The sequence below is a fragment of the Argiope bruennichi genome, chromosome 6 (genome assembly GCF_947563725.1).
Source record: "Argiope bruennichi chromosome 6, qqArgBrue1.1, whole genome shotgun sequence".
NCBI lineage: Eukaryota > Metazoa > Arthropoda > Arachnida > Araneae > Araneidae > Argiope > Argiope bruennichi.
In genome coordinates, this window is record NC_079156.1 from 24,765,308 (window position 1) to 24,786,986 (window position 21,679).

General features: G+C 29.4%; 1 protein-coding gene across 2 annotated transcripts in view; it reads right to left on the minus strand.

Moving 5' to 3' along the window:
• The window catches only part of LOC129971551 (uncharacterized), a 172,654-nt gene that overhangs the window by 94,843 nt on the left and 56,132 nt on the right, over positions 1–21,679 (minus strand). Inside the window, exon 3 of one of the 2 annotated variants that reach the window (XM_056085426.1) lies at positions 4,389–4,466. The exons of the other annotated variant lie outside the window; for it this stretch is intronic. Coding sequence (XP_055941401.1) covers positions 4,459–4,466 — 8 coding nt within the window. The 3' untranslated portion in view covers positions 4,389–4,458. Of the gene's footprint in view, positions 1–4,388; positions 4,467–21,679 lie in introns of those variants that run through there. 2 annotated transcript variants of the gene reach the window in all.

Sequence of the window (21,679 nt, forward strand, 5' to 3'; positions counted from 1 at the left end):
TTTCTTTCATGTTTACTTTTCTATCTTTACTTTCTTCATTTTTCTTCTTTCTTAATTTTTTTATTATTACTTTCTTTATTTTTATCTTTTTTTTTTTGTCTTTTTACACCCAGTATATGTCGCCTTTTGTCTTTCTTTCCTTATCTTGCAAGACTTATTTTTTGCCAGTAAAATTCTAACTTTTTAAATGTAAATATTAAAGAACCAGTGTAACACGGTTGTTGGCACATAACCTACATTCATAAGTACACCCTATAATCGTCCTGACACATTCTTTAAAACTGTTATTTTCGCGTTTCTAAAGCATAAAGAAGTGGTCATTGGGCAAGACTGGGAACAGCACTAGTGCTTAGATTTTTATTTTCAGAATTCCTCAAAAGGAAGTTTTCTGCTTCGTAAAATAATAAAGAAAATCTAATATGTATTTTAACCCACTACTATTTCAACTCATTGAAACAAAAATTTCAAGGTATTAAAATAGCGCATTAAATTTCATGTACTTGATTCATTGAAATTGTAAGTCATCGTGTTTACATGTGAAAATATAGACCAACAAATATTGAAGCTCTTGACGGACTTGGCTTAAAAGATGATTAAATTTACTCTTCAGAGGATACATCTCCTTGCCAAATTTTATCCATCGAGCAATATATATTTTTTAGATACCGTCTTCAATATACTCGAAATTTCAGCAAGACAAACTGTCCTATACTTATTTCGTTCAAAAGTAGAGAGAAATTCTATGAATTTCGTGGATTTAACCAAAAATCATCATGTACCAAATTTTTCCCGTTCGGTACTTTTTTATCGTTTTTACAGATAAACAGGCGTAATTTCAAAAACTTATTTTTCGGATTCAGTGAAGTCTGAAACAAAGAGATTAGTTGAAATCTATAAAGTTCGAATTTCTTGACTCTTATAATGTTTTCTCTTTGGATACATCATATATGAAGAAATAAATAGTAACTATATATTATATATATTTCCTAGATTTATTATTATCACAATGTAGGCACCATTCCAGATGTTTCGCATTAACAATAACGAATTCAGAAGCTTATCCATTTCTTACATATTTTGCTCTACATATTTCCATTTTTGATACACCATTACCGAAATCTGATAATAACAAAACAGCCATGATCATGAAAAAGAAAAGAGCTTCGAAATCATGACATTGGTGAAACTAATACTGAAATATTCAATTATCGAATCGAGGGAACAAGGGCGTACTCACTTTATCGAATTAATATTCTTTTATCTTCAGAAGAACATTTCTTGGATGTAACAAAGGAAGTAATATTCTCCCGTTGTCACTTTCCTTTATTTTCTTATAAAGAGGAGAATTTATGCGGCGAAACTAGGGTTATAATGATTTAACATCTAGATGTTATACAACTAAATTTTTCCTAATGCATCAATAAAAACTTCATTATATAAGAATTTATTCTTATTTTAAAGGCTTGTCGTTGTTAACCTCTAGTTTCGTCATTTTCTAGTAATAACCTTTAAAACTATTACAAAGGATGTCCATGAATTATTCATCGGATAAAGATTTCCAAAAATAATCAGAATAAAAGGTAGGAAAAAAAACTTACTGGATTTTATTCTGCAAGTCCTAATTTTTATTAACACAATTCAACAAGAGCACTATGAATCACTTGGAAAATATCAAATCCATTTTCATTTTTCTCAGGACAAGGTTAAGCCTCCCTGGGGGCATAGTAGTTGTTTAAAAGAGGATTTTATATCTTAATCCTTCTACACTACTAACTTCTACAGCAAAAAAACAAGTTTTTCGTAGGTTTTTCAAGTATCCTAAAAAAATCCTCAGGAAAATTTTCGTATACTCTCTAATAAACGTATTACGCCATACAACACCTTACATGGCTTTGGTGTACAAAAGTCACGAAATTTTAACTTTTGATGTGAGTTTAGCATTTTTATTGAATTTATCGTTTTATCCTATGGTGAATTATTTGGCGATTAATCCCTGGCATGCGTTGATATTCAAAAGACGAATTTGTGCTGCAGACACATTTTTCTCTACTGACTGAAACAAAAATTTGGTACAGAACTGCACTTTTAGACGTAAAATTCCATACCAAATTTGATATATTTAAGGCATTGCGTTTTTGAACTATCACGTTTACATGTTTCTGAAAGTACAAACTAACAGACAGCTAAGTTTCTAAATATCCACCCTTTGTTGGATAGGTTCACCATTTGATAGTTATCTATACTATAAATATTAAATCTGTGTAACGAATTTCACCTATCTAGCTCTTTTCGTTTGCAATTATCATGTTAACTTATATTTGAACAACTGGACAGACGGACTTCCTTTGAACAGAGGTTACTCAAACTTTGATAGAAATCTGCAAATTTCATGTTAAGAACATACGTCCGTCTTATTATCCGTCTATATCAAAGAGTTTTTGAGTTATTTTTGTCACAGATAGAATAGCAAACGGAACATTTTTCCAAAAGTGTGTTTTTCGAACTCGGGAAGGTCTGAAACGTGGAAATTCGTATCAAACTCGTGTTCGAATTTTTCGACGATTACTATACTTTCTCTATACTATGCATACGAGAAAAAATGATTTGCTTGAATTAGAAGAATATGAAGGACATTAAGTTAGCCCGTCTCTACCAATCCATATACATATGAATGTTTCTCTAAGGTAATCGTGTGAACATTTCCTTGATGCAAAATATGTACGCTCTCGCGAAACTGTTTTAATCGTTTTTTAATTGATTATTCCTTTGACAGTGACTTATTGAATTCAGAGTCCGAAAAAAATCTGTGGAAATTGTATTTTCCATAACAGAAAAGCCGCATTATTTTTCAATTTCAAAGTGCCGTTTCATTTGTGAATAAACAAGTTTCCCTTTTACAATTTTTTAAAATGAGAATAAACAAAATTCTTTGATTTGAAGATTATATCGATATATATATCTTTTTCTCATATTTTGTAAAATTTCTTTTCAATTTAATTTTTTTAAACTCATTTTATTATAATGTGTATTCAGTCATTAATTCATGAATACACATTATAACAAAATGAGTTTAATGATTTTCTTGTATCATGAATATGCATTTTCGATTTTCTTCTGTTCAACTGGATACAAAAGTCGATTTGCAAACACAGAAATTGTATAAAGACAATAAATTTCCCTGTCCAACCTTTTGTATTTTTTAATCATAATGTTCACTTTCATATAAACATTTGTTCGCAAGTTTATTCCAAAATCTGACGCAAATCTAAAATCTCCAAAATAAGTGGAATCAAAGTAACAATACAACAAAAGTAACAATAACAAATGCCAGTGTCCTGGTATAGGGGTAGCGCGTCTTCCCCTTGGTCTGGGCATCCTGGGTTCGAGTCCCGGTTTGGACTTGGTTGTTCTTCCGTTGTTTTAACTGTGAGATGTATGAATGTGCCCTTCTGTATAAAGGGGGTTGTGCAAGCGTATGGGTGATGCGTGAGTAGCAAAGTCGTACTCTTGGCCCTAGTTGGCGCTACTATAAAAACAAGAGACGAAGAAAATCTTTAGGTGCCCTTTATTAACTCATTACTGCTAATTGAATTTTAACTAACTTACTGAGTAATTTACTAAGAATAAATATTCAGATAAAGGGCGATTAAGTTTCAAAATATCCTTTCAAGAAGGTGATGTTTCCCGGAACTGCAGGACTGCATTCCTCGCTTTTCATTACTAGAAAGTGAAATCTATAGTCCTGCTTAACTGTAACTGGAATATAACTTATCTTTCGTGTTCTTTCTCTTCCTTCTTTGTAATAAATAAATAAATAAATTATCATTATATAACAAGATAAGGAAGTAGAGCTATTCGAAAGATGATTTAAAATGACAAGAATTAATTCTGTGAAAGAAGTGAAATCGTAAAGGTTTTGTAGTATAATATCGTCAAGAACTTAATTAGATTTAAACAACTCAACTTAACGATTTCTGGAAAAAAAAACCCGCAAACGATAATTTAAGGAAATTCTTTCCGAATTCCTTTTTTTCGTAAATATCAATTTTTATTAAAATTATTTTCTTACAACTGTGAGAGTTATTTTGGCAAATAAGTAAATTTGATCAGTTCCATATGAATGGTAATTTGGTAATTAGATAAATTTTATTTATAATATTTTGTCGATACTAAATACTGATGCAACAAATACCATAGTATGAAGAAGCAACTTAATAATAACTTGTCGATAATACTTATTCGAAAAATAAAGAAAATATAGGAAGAGAAAAGATTTGACAGATAAAAAAAGTCAAAATTTAAATATTATATTTAGGATTAAAGAAAATAAATACTTGAAAGTAAATTGTAATCATCAAAATGGAAAGAATTATAAATGTAGACTTACAATTTGTACAGAATTTATAAAACGATTTTCTTTAATTGAAGGACCAGAGCACCTTGGGTATTTTCATTTACTCAAAATACTAGAAAATACAAGATAAATATTTGGATATAACTTGCTTGAGAAAAAAATAGTTACATTACAATGAAATATTTATTGATAAAAGAAATGGAAACTTCTCAGGAATACCAGACAGAGAAGAAATAGTCAAAATTTAAATATGATATTTCAGATAAAAAAGAGAGATTTAAAACTAAGCTGCATGTACAAATAGAATAGTTTAAATAAAAATACAGAATACAGAAAGTAAATTAAAATTTTTAAAAATTAAAATAAGAGAATATTGAGGGTATCTGCATTTGCTACAAATACATAGGAAAGCGAATGTTAAGTATCTGGACTTAAATGATCTGAGATATGAGGCAAAGTTAGAATTGTTATAATTGGAATAGTACAATTATTCTATGTTATCACATAAAAATTTATTTAAGTTTGTAGGGTTGTCCAAACTTTTCCAAAATATAGGACAGGAATGATATTTAGGACGGAAGTAAACGAATACATGAAACAAAACTATATGTATAAAAATAGAGAAAGCAGAATTATAAATATAGAAACCATGGGAGATGCTTTTTTATAGAGCGATGGAAAAGCTATGGGAATTTATTCTGTTATAAAAAAATGGAAAAATTATGGAAAATTATTCTATTGTAGGAGGATGCAAAAATTATGCAAAATTATTCTATTATAGAAAGATGGATAAATTATGCAAAATTATTCTATCAGAGAAGGATAGAAAAATTATACAAAATTATTCTATTATCGATGGATGGATAAATTATTATAAGGCATCTGCATTTATTAAAAATAGAAAAATGTTCATTAATTATATAGATGTAACTTGTCCCGGATATAAAACAAAGTTAGAGTTGTTTTAGTAAGAAAATAACAAGGTTTATTTAAGTCTATAAGGGAAATTAAAACTTTTCCAGAATATCACTGGCTCCCAAGACTCCATCATCAGAGCATAGCAATCATTCATTCTTTTTTACCGGAATTTCAGGATTTTCTGGAACGTAACTCCTGAAGCGGAAACTTTCAATGTTCGACGCGCCATGGTGGACGAAAACCTTTAAAGGAAGTCCCAGCTAAATTCCGGCACTTTCAGAATTAGGTGAAAAGAGCACATTGCTTAGGATATCTTCGGTACGGTACACATAGTCTCGAAATTAGCCGCTTCGGGGACACTTCATTATAAACTTCTATACAACGAAATAATTAAAGCGGATACCAACAAGGGGTGACTCTGGAGATTATCAATAAAGAGGAGGAAAGAGGGGAGGCGTTTAATTATTCCCACATAGAATGGTGCCGTTGGAGGTACCACAGGGTTGGTTACCCGGTCCCATCCTTTCGTCTGTGTACATTTAAAGTGCGTTGAATTAAGGAAAGTAACGCAATAAAAGGGTAGTGGGGTGGCAGTGAATGAATTATATAATTAGGTAAAGAAAATGTGAATATTCTTTAAAAGATAATATGTGTCTAGATTTCAAGGAAATAGACTATAAAGTATGCAATCTGGTGTAATAATAATTTTCCTTCTTAAGATTTGTGTATGAATAAAACATTTTTTTTTAATATTCCTTCCTCCATATAATAATAAAGATGAATGTGTCTCTATGTGTGTTGGTGTTCTACAGATCAGACCGTAGCTACAAAATTTGGGACATGTATACCTTGGAGAGAGGGAGTGTGCACTTGGGAGCTATTATTTTGAAATTTCAATTAATTATTAATTAATTAAAAAATAAGCTGAATTTTGACTTTTTTTGGAGGTAACTTTCGAAAATATTATCGTCCAAAAAAATAAATTTTACATCGTTTCGAAATTTTGAAAAATGTCTTTTTAATAATACCAATTTTGTTTCTGTATTTTGTGAGGTGAAATAAACATTTTTTAGGCAGTATATGCGAGAAAAATTCGAGGTGATCACACCCATTTGCTAGTTTACGTAAGTTTCTTAGAAGAATAAAAACTCTATTTATTTAGAAAAATCCATTAAAAATCTTTTTTCAGAATTAGTGATACTGAATATTTGTTTTTTCGATTTGAAAAATACGCTTTTTTTATACAAATTTCTTCTTTTCAAGAATCCAAATTCTTTCTTTTATTCTTTACTTTCTTAATAAACTATTACTATTTTACCAAACTAATAATAGTTATTAAAATAGTTATTTCATAAAATAATAAAATATTAAATTGCTTCAAATGTTAACGGGTTTCAGAATTAATTGATAACGAAATAAAACATTTCTTTATATTATTTTATTTATTTTTACATTAATTCCTTCTTGAATTATAGTGTAATTAATAAATTTAATATATTTTCAATGCTTTCCATTATAAAAAGTCTAATTTTATCACATATTCGTAGACTCTGACAATTATAAGATGTTTTCTATACTAACTTTATTTTCTTTCAGAGAAGTAGAAGTATTTATTGTATTTTTGTACTATATTAGAATATTTATAATAGAATTAATTATCATATATAAACCTTATAGTAACTAAATAAGAGAAGAATTATATATATATTTTTATTTTGGAATGCTGTTTCAATTTAAAATTTTGTTTTTGATTCAAAGTTAAAATTTTTTTCACTATTGCGTTCATGGTAATAGATCAAAATTCAATTTAAATACTAATTTAGTTAAATACATTTCAAATTAAATTTCAATATTAAATAAAATTTTAATAATAAATAAAATGTTTTTAAATATGATTTATGCAGAAAAAAATTATTATATTTTTTGTTGTTTAGAAAAAATTGTAATACTAATAAAACATATACGTACAGATAATTAGAATGAAACTTATACGAGTATAAGTACTATTGTTTTCTTTCATAACTTATTCAATTTTTGATTAAAGAGATTTCAAAAAGGATGTAAAAAAATTAAGACATTCAAGTCATATTGACATTATTGTTTCCATTAGTGGTAAAGCCGATCCGCCAGTGTTTTCTCTTGCAGATGAATATGTAAACAACTGAATGTATTTATTTTAAAATTTATTTATAAATATTAAGAACTATAAAAAAGCTTCCTGGGAAGGTTTCGAAAAAATGCATTATATAAATTTTTATAAATTGAAAACCATTCTTTTATTGCACAGACAAACAATATTGCAGTGTACAAGATTTGTTTAATAAACTGAATTTAAAATAACTAAAACACGAGGAAGAGAGTTATTTAAATAATATTTATACTATCTTATTCATATTGAAATATTTCTCTTTAATTTGGAAAATATTTTGAAGTTTTTTCGTTTCTTAAAAATTGATTAAAAACTTACTATTTGCTGCTACAATTTGATGAAAAGTTAAATTCTCTGCTGATAAGTCTGTAAACATATTCCATGCTGTTAGCGTATACTTAAGTTGCTACTTAAAGTATTTAACTATATTTTGCATCAAAAATTTTATTTAATTACAGAAAAATTTTAACTTTTTGCGCACTTTAATAATCGTAATAATTTCTATTCAAGACTCATAATTTTTCAGAAATTACGAAATAGTAAACGTCTTCCGAGCAATGGATTTTCTTACTTTAATTAAAAATAAAGTTGCAGATGGTTAAAAAATTTTACAAATTATAGTATTTTATATTAAAATGCTATAAATATTTACAGAGCATTTGCTCACAGTGGCGTTTCGTTGAGTGCTAATATTAAATATGATTTAATTTTCCACATATGGTGTTAAAACAGTGTAATATTAACACTTGATATGATATTTTATAAATTTAATTTCAACTATAAATTTTTTTTAAGTAAAAATAGTTTGAATTTTTCTTATGTAATCTTATTTAGAAGCAATATTTTGATGAATGTTTAAAGGCAATTAATTAAATAGATAACATTTCATGAATAGAAAGCAAGAAAAAGGGAATTTCAACTAGTTATTATTAATAAATGAATTTACAGCTTCTAGTAGCCTTTAAAAAGTTTTCTAACTTTTAACATTAGGATTTCACACACCAATTGGTTTAAACATTTCTGGCTCTCGTTTGCTATACAAATACAATCTGAAGTTTTTCAAACTTTATTTGGAAAGTATTTTTGAATGAAAAATAAACAAATTCTATCAGGGATTTGGATTTTAAAAGTTTAAATAACATAAATTTAAGGGGTTCTATTTAAAAATTATCATAATTATTTAATCTAAAAGCTACTTACTGCAATGCGGATTCGAAGTTGGAAACTATTTTATAAATTACTTTTTCGCATTAGGCACAACTGTTTTGCATATTTTTTGTTATTAAACGTACTCCTTCTGAATCTTACAAATTTCTCTTTAACTTGCATATCTAATTAAGGATTCTTTAACTATAAGCTTTTGGCAGATTGCAGTAATCTTATTTTCATTTTCTTTTAAGTGTTTTATATAAAAATATATCTCACAAATGATTTAAAAACATTTGAATTTTAAGCAGTTTATTTAAAGAGGTTAAAAAATGTTGCTAATGGACAAAGATGCATTAAACTTTCAATATACTACAGGATATTTTCTCCTTTCGACTTTAGTGTTAGTATTACTAATTTAATATTTTCCATTTTATGCTTCATGTTGCTAGCATTCAAAATTTGATGTATATCTATCATTTTGATGATGAGATTACACACCAAATTTCATTTGTTTGAGCTGTTCGATTTTGAGTTATTGAATTCATATGCATGCAAGTATACAGATGGACAGACAGCAAAATCTTTGCTGGATTAGTTTCAAAATTTGATGCCCACGTAAAATTCTAAAGATTTCCTTCCTCTAAATAGTAGAATTCTTGATTTATCGTGTTCACATGGGCATAGGTGGACGAACAAACAGACATAGGTATAAACATTACATGATAAATTTTAAATTTCCTGCTTATTCAGTTTAGATTTCTCATATTCACAACAATGTATATTTGATAAAATTGTAAAACAAATACTACTTATTTAAAATTTTAACATCTTTTAATTTTTATTTGAAATGTAACTTTCATTCTAAATTTTATTTTATACTGATTTTTTTGATAACATTTGCAGCTAATGAAATAAAATTATATCTGATCGTATAAGAAATAAAAAATCTTAAATAAATTTAACTCAAGATCTAGTCAGTTTCTAAAACATGCTTTATTTAGTGTGCTAATAAATAATTAAAATTTTTTTTATTTTGATTATTTTCCCCTTTTTAATATTCAAATCAATTTCTTTCATCAACTCGCTTCCAAATGGGGTCATCGATAAAAACCGGAATCTGATTTAATCAATAGTTAGATGATGATCGATTTTTAAAAATATAAAAATAAAGTCTTTTAACAGAGAATATAGGAGTGTACAAAATTTGAAAATTTTTAGTACAGCAAGATATAAAAATTATATCGATTACATGATTCCTTCTTACAAGTAAAAGTTAATAAAAGTATATAAAAATAAGTGTTCAAAGCTATGTCACATATCTTTGAAGTTTTATACTCTTATGAAGTAATTAATTAAAAAAAACATTCAACAAATCCGTTAACTAAAATCAAGCAATGGAATCAATTAAATAAATAATTACTTTTTTATATATTTTAACTCATAGTTTATTTTCCAGGGCTTAGCTTTGCACACATATTTTTTCAAGCTCTTTATTTTTTATTACACAGCTACGGGAAATTTTAAATTATTATAAAGCAATCGCCTCTGGCAACTGGATGATTCACCGGAGACATTTGTTACAATTAATTTCAGTTAAATCTTTTGATATAACTTCATGTCCACGATTCTGTCAAATAGTAACATATTAAACCAATATTACTTTGTCTTATATATGCTTTGTTCATTGAATAGATGTATATACATTTCTATATTTCGCGGTATTGAAACTTCCTTTTTATAAACTATACAAATATTAAATAGAATCCTTATACTTCAGCTTTTAACAATGGAAGAAAATTATGTGACTCAGTAGCCTGAAGAAACAATGAAAACGAGTTCAATTTCAGAATAACAATGTACTCTATTCATAAACATTAAGCATAAAAATATTTTTTATAAAAACTGCCAGAATTCAAGGAAATTTCGCAAATTGGTGTTATTACAAAATATATTTTTTTCACTATAGATAAAGATATTTTTGAAACGGTATAAAATTCATGTCTCTGCAATAATAATTTCGTAATTTGTCACGAAAAAGCATTAAAATTAAACTTAATTTTTAATTAAAATTTCAAAAAACAAAATTGCTCTAAGGTAAATAAATATGTGCCAATTTTAGTAACATATAATTTACCTTGGAGACGGACGGACACACACACACACATTTTTTATCAGCAGAGATAGCAATAAATGTGTTTTATTAGATATGAAGATTGCTAACACAATGGAAACATCACGAGTTCCCAAAACTGATACGGATTAATAATCTATTAACGAATTATTCGCTATCTAAGATTACCATTGCATAATTTTATACAAATATATGCAGAAATCCTTATTATTAGTAAAGATAGAAATAGAGATTATTATTTTTAAAAAATGGCAGCAGCTTATAGACAGATACTTTCCAAGTTAAAAGGAAATCGTGACTTTTGTTGAAGTAAATCTTGATTTGCAGGCACTTGAGTCCACCTTTTCTCATGGACGATGCAATAAGTTATCGAATGTAAGCAAAAAATAGCATTCTGAAGTATCAGCCTGAAATGAAATGAATTGACTTTTGATCTATGTAGCTATCCATTTCTTTTCTTATATGTAGTCTATCGATCAGTTAAAATTCTTTTTCTGTGTCTGCCCATAGCATATTTCCCTTTTTATTCTTTAATATTATTATTCTTTTTCTATTTTTTCCATTTTTTCTCTAACTATATTCCCCCTTTTTTGTCAATGCAATAAATTGTTCAGCTGACATGAAAAACATGTTCCTTTAATATCATTTATTTTTAAGAAAAATCAGTCGGATTTCCCACCAATAAAATGCAGTTTTGATATAATGTAATTGAAGTCCAAGCTTATTGTATTTCTTTTGTATTCCAAGGAAAGATTATTGTATTTCTTTTTTTGTGGTTATAGTATATTTTCGAATATTAAAACATTTTATTGCAACTTGATTAAATTTGTTTCGAAAGTCGGAAGAACAGTACAAAGATTGATCTGTCTTACTACTTCAGTTTGAAATAATGATGATACGAATGCATTGATTAATATGCAAAGATTATTACATCAAATATCAGATAATTCATACTTTTATTGTTCAATAATGGAAACGCTTCAATATTAATAGTAAACATTTTACATACATATGTTTCTATGCAAAATTATTATCATAGTTCACTAATCGATTATGCACTCACTCATTATCCTAACTCATTTTCATTATTCTGTTTTGTAAAATTGTTTACAAGTTTAGTAGCTTATTTTACAAATCTCTGTCATATGCTCACAGTGGATTTAAAAAAATTATTACCATCTTTGAATACAAGTTCTGTATTATGTCTTCAGCTTACAGATATACGTGTTTCAGAATAATAAATTTAATTCAGAATAATAATTTTTATTGTATATAAGGTGGTATTGTGGAACTTCATAACATGTTCCTTTATTTTCCAAAATCTTCATTTCACGATAAAATAGATATATCAAAATTCCTTTTTTTTTTCTTTTAAAAACACATTACACCGAAACGTAATTTCCTAGACTACTTTAAGATAATAATTATCAACAAAACATATTCATAATCATTTTAAATATGCGAATGATTTAGCATGTAAAAAACTTCGTGCAATTACCTACAATCACCTGCAATCCCACACTTCAGGTAAAGGGATCAAAAATTATTGATCTAAACACATTTTTTTAAATGATCCCTATATTTAATTCCTTTACTTAAATCGACACGTGTAAAGAAATCCGTATCAGAACCTCACAGTATATAATAAATATTTCGATCGCTTTTTTTTCGTTTCACTCTTGTGCCGATCTGTAATGTAGCATACTTCGTTGCTACTTGCTTGTACATAAATGATGCCTCCCGGGATGGAATAAAGCGAAATTTAAAATTCAAATGTGTCCTCTTTGTCTTCGACTACGAAAGCGCTAAAAATTATGAATTCACACACACACACACACACACACACACACACACACACACACACACACACACACACACACACACACACATACACACACACACACACACACACACACACACACACACACACACACACACACACACACACACACACACACACACACACAATGATTTTTTTAATACATTAATACACATTATAATGCCGAAAATTTCTTTACATTATAATGCAAAGAAATTTTCAGATGATTAGAAAATAGAATATTCCAAGTTATACTTCCAGAATATCCTAAAATCCAAAGATTCAAATTCAAGACAGAAGCGAATCTTCATTCTTTTTATTTTCTCTGAAATTCTGATGCGGAAACTTTTTTTATCTTAGCGCACCTAAAAGAAAAGGAGATGGGGTGGCAGATTGAAAGGAAACTGGAGCAAAATACTTCAGTATTAGAATGGATGAAAAGAGAATATTGCAGGTGGTATATTTAATACCAAACTTGCCTTGGAGACACTTCCTCACAGTCTCTCCATCCAACGAAGTAATTAAAATAGATACCTCCGGATAAGGGTATCTGGAGATTATCAATAATGAGGAGAAAAGGGAGGAAGGCTTTTAATTCATCCTCCCAAAAGAAAAGAATTTCGAAGGTACCACAAGGCTGACTCCTAGATCCTACTCTATACTCCTAGTTTATTCTAGTCCCTGTTAAGAATAAGAGAGGAAATTATTATTGTGAAGTAACTTAACGGATTAATATGACGAAACTGCAATGAATGGTTAACGGAATTAGAGTGTGCCGAATAACGCGCAAACTGCAAAGTAAGCAGTCGATGACAGAAGATCTATTCTTAAGTTCGTAATAGCTAATTATTCGTGCACATGTAAACGTGTTTGAAGAACAATCTCTCCGTGCCTTTCAAAGCAATTAAAGAGGTTAAATGTGATAGGCAAGGGATATAAATTGCATGACCGTTCAGAGCAGTTAATCTAGATTGTACTTTTCCATATTTCCCTTCCATGTTGCTTCTGTGGCGGTTTGTGATGGGCGAGGATAGAACCTGGGACCTTGTGGTTCGCAGCGGAGTAACAAGACCACAAGACAAAAGTAGTGGCCCGTGTTTCGTAGCTGTTAACTGACATAAGATTTTACCACACTATCATAGCCGTGTGCCCGACCTCTACAATTCATTTTTCTACAATATCTAAATCAAGCTCTCTTTATCATTCCAATAGATCTTTTGCTAATCTTTTTCCAATTTACATCAGTTATTCTAATAAATCCCATAAATGATTCATTTATACTAAATATTTTCTCTTTAAAATTTGCATCCTTTAATAATGACGGGAATTTGTTCCTTATGGGAGATATCTTGATATTATAATACCTTCATATCGTCTTTAATTCTTTAAGGACTTCATTTTCTAACTCAGAAAGGAATTGTTCTAGTGATCTATGTGCTAAATGATGCACAATTCTAATTTCGAATTTTTATTCTATTTATATGATTCATTAGTACAGACTCGCATTTGCTTAATAATTGGATTAAACAAAAAATTTCCATTATTAGGAGTTCCTATTATTTCAAGGTTTCTTCGAAATGGAAGATTATAACATGCTAAAAATAGAATATTTGTTATAGTCATTTTCATTATTCTCTAAGTTATTTATTTTATTAAGTTTCGTTTTTTTATTATTTTCTGATTCAATCATATTTGTATAAACATAATGTTCCTCGACGAATTTCACAGTTTCCACATTTTTATTGCAAGGTTATGTAATTTGTATAGTTGAAACTTGAATTGTAACTTCTGAAATCGAAGAACCTTCAAAGACAAGACGACAGACCTACTCATAATTTCTTGAAATTTAACTTTTCTTCTTTCTTCTTTCCTGATAATTTTCTTTTTCGACACCCAGAGGGATATTTCCTTGGCATGGACATGATTATATCTAACAATATTAAACATTTTGTAATATAAATTTTCAAAATACTACAGGCAGTCTAACTTAGTCGGCTAGATAAATGACTGTACATCTACCTACCTTATATTGAACACTTGCAATAAACTGTAATATATCTGTAAATTTCATTTATTTACAAACCCGTTGATTTTTCCAGTTAAATTTCATCCTCTCTTCTTTCCATTATGCTCTTATGTTGTGAATATTATTTTACTTCTAATATTTACACCAATAAAAGCGTCCAAATATCTAATGATAGAGGGACCCCACAATGGCGGGCCCCCGGTGCATAGCATCCACCGTAACGCCTAGATGGCCGGCACTAAGCATAGAAAAAGTATAAAAATCTTAGAGGAATTTGAAGCTGAGATTTTGACGAGTCTCCACGTTTTAGACCTCACTTTCAAGGAGGACATTTTCAGAAAATGTCCGTCGGTCTGTGACAAAGATAACTTAAATACGCTTTGAACTAGACAGATGACAGATTCGTACAGACTGTCTGTCTGTTTGCACGAATATAGGTTGGCACGATAACTATAAAAGGAAGGGAGCTAAAGAGGTAAAATTCGGTAAACAGATTTAACATTTTTAGTATAGACGGCTATCAAATTTCTGGACGAAATCCAACAAGCGGCTAACGGTCTGTCGGTCTGTATTTTTAGAAACATGTAAACGCGATAGCGCAAAAACGTAATGACTTAAATATATCAAATTTGGTACATGATTTTGTGACTTTAAGTATAGTTATATGTCAAATTTTTCTTTCAATCTGTCGGGAAGAGCGTGTCTGAAATTCGATTTTGGGATACTTTTGACCGCATGTTAGGGATTAATTGCCAAAACCTCCACTTTGGATCACACGATAGATTTGGGAAAATTCTAAAGTCACGTCAAAGGTTAATATTTTGTAACCATTGTACGCTAATGTTATGCAAGGTGTAGATAACTGGGAAAACATCTTTATTAGAGAGTATGTGAGAAAGTTTTGGGGAGACCACTCCAGCTTATTTAGTATTAAATCTAACAGATAAGCTTTGAATCTAAAATATGGAAAGAACTGTAGTCTGAATGGATTAATGGACTGATAAGAAATAAAACATAACACCAAATAGTCAATCACTCTGTGCCACTTGAAAACAGATATACCAATTCTATAATAAAATTAAAGATAGATTTACAGCAAATCGAGTCTAAAGACATAAAATTGAAAAAGCGATAGCACAAAACTTGTAAAAGAAAGAAGAATAAAAGATTACGTGAAAGGCTTTCTCCCCCCCCCCATCTAATGTATTTTCTCACATTCGGAGCCTCGTGTTGTCCCATCCGTGGCTCGACTCGTAAACACCCCATTCTCACGAGAGACATAGAAAGCACAGGATTTTTACAGACCCCTGATGACACTAATCGAAAATCGAAGAACACCAGTCCAGAAAAGCAGCTCGGGACTTTATCTTTTGTCTAGATGCACTATAGACATCTAATGACAGAGGGACTAAAAAGATATAATATCTTTTTGTTATGATATCCTCTCTTAGTTAATTTAGAAACTAATTTCTTCTGTACTTCAGGAAATTTTCATATTTCAAACTCTGAATTTTTAGCTTAGTTCCGATAAGTGTCTTTTTTAAGTAGATATAAAGAAAAGAAAGCTCGTAAGTTTGAAATTTACTCAAAAATTTTAATTACCGATGTAATAAATTCTAAGCAAATAATGGACTTTGGCACTTTAATGATAGGGAATTATTCATATATTTCTGGAAAAAAAACGCAATTTTTCTGATAAGATAAAATTGAAATTCAGCATTCCTTGGAAAGCGTGTTGTTTTAACTCAATTTCTAAGAAAATTTCAGAAATCTCACATACTTCGTACTGAAATAAAAATAAAGAATGGACACTGTTTGAGCAGTTCAGTTTCCCTTGTGGTACCACAAGTATATATCCGTCATACCGAAAACTTCCAACACAGATGTAACATTCCTTTGTTCTCCAACATTCCATTGTTCCAAAATCCAGGCATGCTGATAACTTTTGGAAAAGAGACTTACTATCTCTAATGTTCCCAGTGGAATGATAATTCCGTTTAAAGACAGCTCTAAGCTAACCCCTGTATCTTCGGAATAAATTGAAAGAATTTATTGCAGGAGATAGCTGTAGTGTCGTGCGCATATTTTTGAAATTAGCTGCTTGCAGGCACTTCATTGTATTCCTTCCACCCAACGAGGTAATTAAAGCGGGTACCAATTGGAGAATGGGTCTCACTACGAATTAACAATAGAAGGAAAAAGGTGAGAAGTAGGTATTTAAATATCCTCCATCCCCCAATGAATGACACTAAGGAAATGCTGGATTGTTTGGCTGCTCTGTCTCATCTATTCTGTTTATATAATTAAAGCATTCAGAAGACTAATTGAGGAAATCAATGTAATCAATAAATTAGTGACTTCATGTACAGAGAGTGTTATGTATTACTTAAGTTCGCTTATAAAACTGCAAATCATTTTAAAACGATGTGAGATATTCAAGTTCTAAAAATGTTTACACAAGCACGCATATACATTATCATTACGAGAATCATTCAGTGGGTGCAAGATAAAAACAAAGCGGAAAACGTTGGAAATTGGAAGGTGAGGCTTTATTGGACACAAGCAGATAAGAAATTGATAATTAGGAAACTGTAACACCATTCAAAGTGAACAAATTGAGTGTCCGCTTAGAATTGATTGAATCATTTCATCCACTTGCTTTCCTATAAAATTTACCCATATGGCATGGAATATCCAAATTTATTTTAGCCTGGCAGCGACTAATAGTAATAGAGTCAAAAATCTTGTTGTCTCCATAGCTTTACTTTTTATCACCAAAATCATGAAATGTTTCTAAATGTCAGAGATCATTGAGTTGGCATCCATTCAGCATCCATTAAGAATCGCTATAGAATCCTCTTTAAAATCTAATTATAACTCTAACTTGGAAGCGAAAGGGTATCAAAGATTCATAGCAATATATATATATATATTGTTTTAAATTATTTCAATCTTTTTATGACTATCCATTAATTACAAGCACACACACAGACCAATTCAGCATAAATAAATGATTATAGGTACATGTTACTTTCCTTGCTAAGGATACACCGTTTTAAATGTTAAGTAAGGACTTTTCCGATCTTCATGTTGGGAAGGTACGTTCGCATATAAAACTGTAAGTCGCTTTAAAAAGATATGAAATATTCACCTATTAAAGTCAGTTGCTATTAGTATAAATAAAAAAGCAATGAAATTTATTTCCCTTATTACGACACATTTCACTTGGCACACACACATTTTTTTTTAATGTATGCCTGCTCTCACAAAAATAAATATGTTTCATAATTTATTTATTATTAATATGAAATCGTAAAATCACATATACTTAAGGTAACCGACTACGTTCGAAGCAATATTTTTGAAACATTCAATTTTTTAAAAACTAGTTATGGTTTATAGATGTATTGTCAATTATAAACACTATATATGCAAAGAAATTATGTGGAAATATAATATATTTTGAGAAACAGGAAATTGTGTAGTAAATTTTAATGAAATTTAACCTAAACGGTTAACACTCTACACAAAATTGCAATGCAGCAATCCTATTTTTCTTTGTACACAAGTTATAGAATATAATGATGAATGAAATGAACCAAAATCTGAGAAACATTTTGAGATGCAAAAAAATTATGGTTAAAAATATACGTATATATACATTTTTTCCATAAATTTACAACTTAATTTTTCTAAAAACACCTATAAATGAAAAAGTATTTCACCAACAATAAAACTTTTAGTTCATTTCATTGCCCACAGTATTTAAAACACACGCTGAAATATTTATGTAAATACCTCAATTAGTTTTTGAGATATCATGGTAACGGTGGATAATTTTTATGAAAATTAAAGTTTGAGAAAATTGAAGCTAAATAATTTTTTAGCTAAAATTTTTCTTTAAAATTCTCCTGGATGATAGGCCAGACCTTCCTTTTCCTAGAAAATACTATTTTGGAAAGAGTAAAGCCTGAACTACAAGAAATAGTAATAAAAAAAGAATTCGCCAATGTGGTCGATAACCAGTGTTTTTAACGTAGTCGGATACCTTAACTCAAACTGTCCTTACGTTTGATACTGTTGCTGAATGAACAGATCCCCCCCCCTTTTCTTACGTCTTGGTAAATATGTTGTATTATTAAATTAATAAGGTTTTATAACCAAATAGATTGAATTATTACCTCTTCCCTGTAATATGCTGTAGACAGTTTAATATTTTACCTTATTCAGTCATCCCATGTGAGTTGAAAGATTCCTTATCTGGTAATTCGAAGCTACAGAAATAGGATGCATAGGGTAAGAGGACATCCTAAACATGCTTAAAGCACTCCCATCGAGTGACAAAAGGTACACATAGTATAACGTAATCCTTATTATAAATGATCCTATTGCGATTGGCCAATTCTGGTCGCATCTGGCAATGGCTTCTTCAAATTGTCAATCTAGCTACTATTTAAACAAATTAATTATCTAGTTAGACAGCAGTGGTAGCAACTCATGATAGACAGAGTCCATTCAAACCTACCATTAACATAGTATAATTTTCAAAGAATCGATACTGATGTTTGGGAAGATTAATATTGATTAAATCGAATAACTCCATGACTGTTTCCTCCCATCAATATTGCTGACGATTCATTTTTCGTAGTTCCAAATTATTACTTTCAAAAATGAACAATTCTTATTGTTCATGAGTTATGAATTGCACTTGGATTTATGACCCATTTAGAGCTTTCTGTTTACATGCATTGTATATAAACATAAAATACCAAAGGCGAGTCGAATCTAAAGTTCATAATAGTTTTCGAATTAGAAATTTCGAATCCTGTTGCTGTTTCTAGGATGGCTATAAGATGAACTGAACATTATAATTGTGTTCAGTTCTTAGTTTGATCGTCATTAACAATGTATGCTCTACCAGATTTTATCCTACATATGTAGAATATGTTGTAGAATATGAATTTACGTATGTAGAATATGTTGTAGAATATGAATTTATGTATGTAGAATATGTTGTAGAATATGAATTTACGTATGTAGAATATGTTGTAGAATATGAATTTACGTATGTAGAATATGTTGTAGAATATGAATTTACGTATGTAGAATATGTTGTAGAATATGAATTTACGTATGTAGAATATGTTGTAGAATATGAATTTACGTATGTAGAATATGTTGTAGAATATGAATTTACGTATGTAGAATATGTTGTAGAATATGAATTTACGTATGTAGAATATGTTGTAGAATATGAATTTACGTATGTAGAATATGAATTTACGTATGTAGAATATGTTGTAGAATATGAATTTATGTATGTAGAATATGTTGTAGAATATGAATTTACGTATGTAGAATATGTTGTAGAATATGAATTTACGTATGTAGAATATGTTGTAGAATATGAATTTACGTATGTAGAATATGTTGTAGAATATGAATTTACGTATGTAAAATATGTTGTAGAATATGAATTTACGTATGTAGAATATGAATTTACGTATGTAGAATATGAATTTACGTATGTAGAATATGTTGTAGAATATGAATTTACGTATGTAGAATATGAATTTACGTATGTAGAATATGTTGTAGAATATGAATTTATGTATGTAGAATATGAATTTATGTATGTAGAATATGAATAGATGATGTATATATTCGACGTATGTATCTGTCAAAAATGTGAAATTCCCTCTGTCTGAATTTCATAAAAATTATTTGAACGATATTTTCACCGGTGCAGTACATCTTTCGTAAATCCCTATCTTTTCTTTTGATTTGATGAGCACTCATGCATTCGCAGTAGCAAATTAGCTGGAGTGGTTTCCCAGAAACTTTCTCGCATACTCTCTAATAACGATGTTATTCTGCAGAGATTTGTGCTTCGTGGCATAGTTAAGAAAATTGAATATACATTTCAGATACCTTTTTTCGACCGATTGAAGCTAGAATTTGGCATAATAAACCAGGCAATAAACCAAATTTCATTTATGTTAAGTTGTTACGCTTTAGACGCATGTAAATTAAAGACTGACAGAAGGTAGGTATCTTGGCGTAATTCATTCAGAAATTGGTATGGATTTGCACATTTGGCACATTATCTAAGTGCCAAATGTTTAAACACCTAACAATTTACTTTTTATAGTTATCATATTTGTTTGCGCTAGAACATCCAGACGGACATAATTTTTTGAATGGACTTCATTCAAAATTTGAAAGAAAGGTACAAATTTGATGTAAGAACTGCTTATCATTATTCATCTTTCTAATTCAAAGGTTATCATGTTAGTAGTCAGACAGGGATTATTCCTAAAACCAGTCTTTTTAACTCGAGTAGGTCTTGAACTCAAAGATTTCAAAATCTCAAGAACACATTTTTTTTATGATTACGATACCATTCCTTCCTATAACAGGAACTAGAAAGCGATAAATACCAAAATTATATCTTTTATTTCAACTAATTAAAAATGAGACCAAGCAAGGACAATTAAACTGGTACTGATTCCGAGTCGAAATAAGGTTTTGCAGAAGTATTACCTTACAGAAAATATCTTGGTATTCTTTCAAAAGAATTAAAGTTTTTTCAGGAATTAGCGTATGCTGTCAGGAAACGTCGAAAACCTTCCGAAAAATGCAATATTAATGTAGAGCTAGAAACCTCTAATAACATGCTTTGCCTAATTTTATTGAGATTATTAATATCAGAAAAACTAACCGATAATCTCTTCAGTTTTGAACTATGGGTATAGACAGAATTGAAATGGATAATGAATATATGTGGCTTAGCTTATTCCAGCACAGAGAGTGTCCCGATAAGCCCTATTCATGATATCTTTCAGCACGAACAGTGCTTATGGATTGCAGCTCTAATCATTTAAAATTCCGATTGCGTATGGAGAATATTCAAAAATTTACGAACGCTGATATGGTCTTCTGATTAGGGCAATTGGTGGCAACCAAAGGGCAGTTTAAGTACACTTAACAAGTCTCTTTAAGTACAGTTCATCAAAAAAGTTTCCGGATACATATTATTGCTCATAATCTATAAAAATTAAAGGAAAAAATGTCATTGGATCTTGAAGAATTTTCATTTTAAAAATATGTAAATTGCATTTGCATAAGGGCCT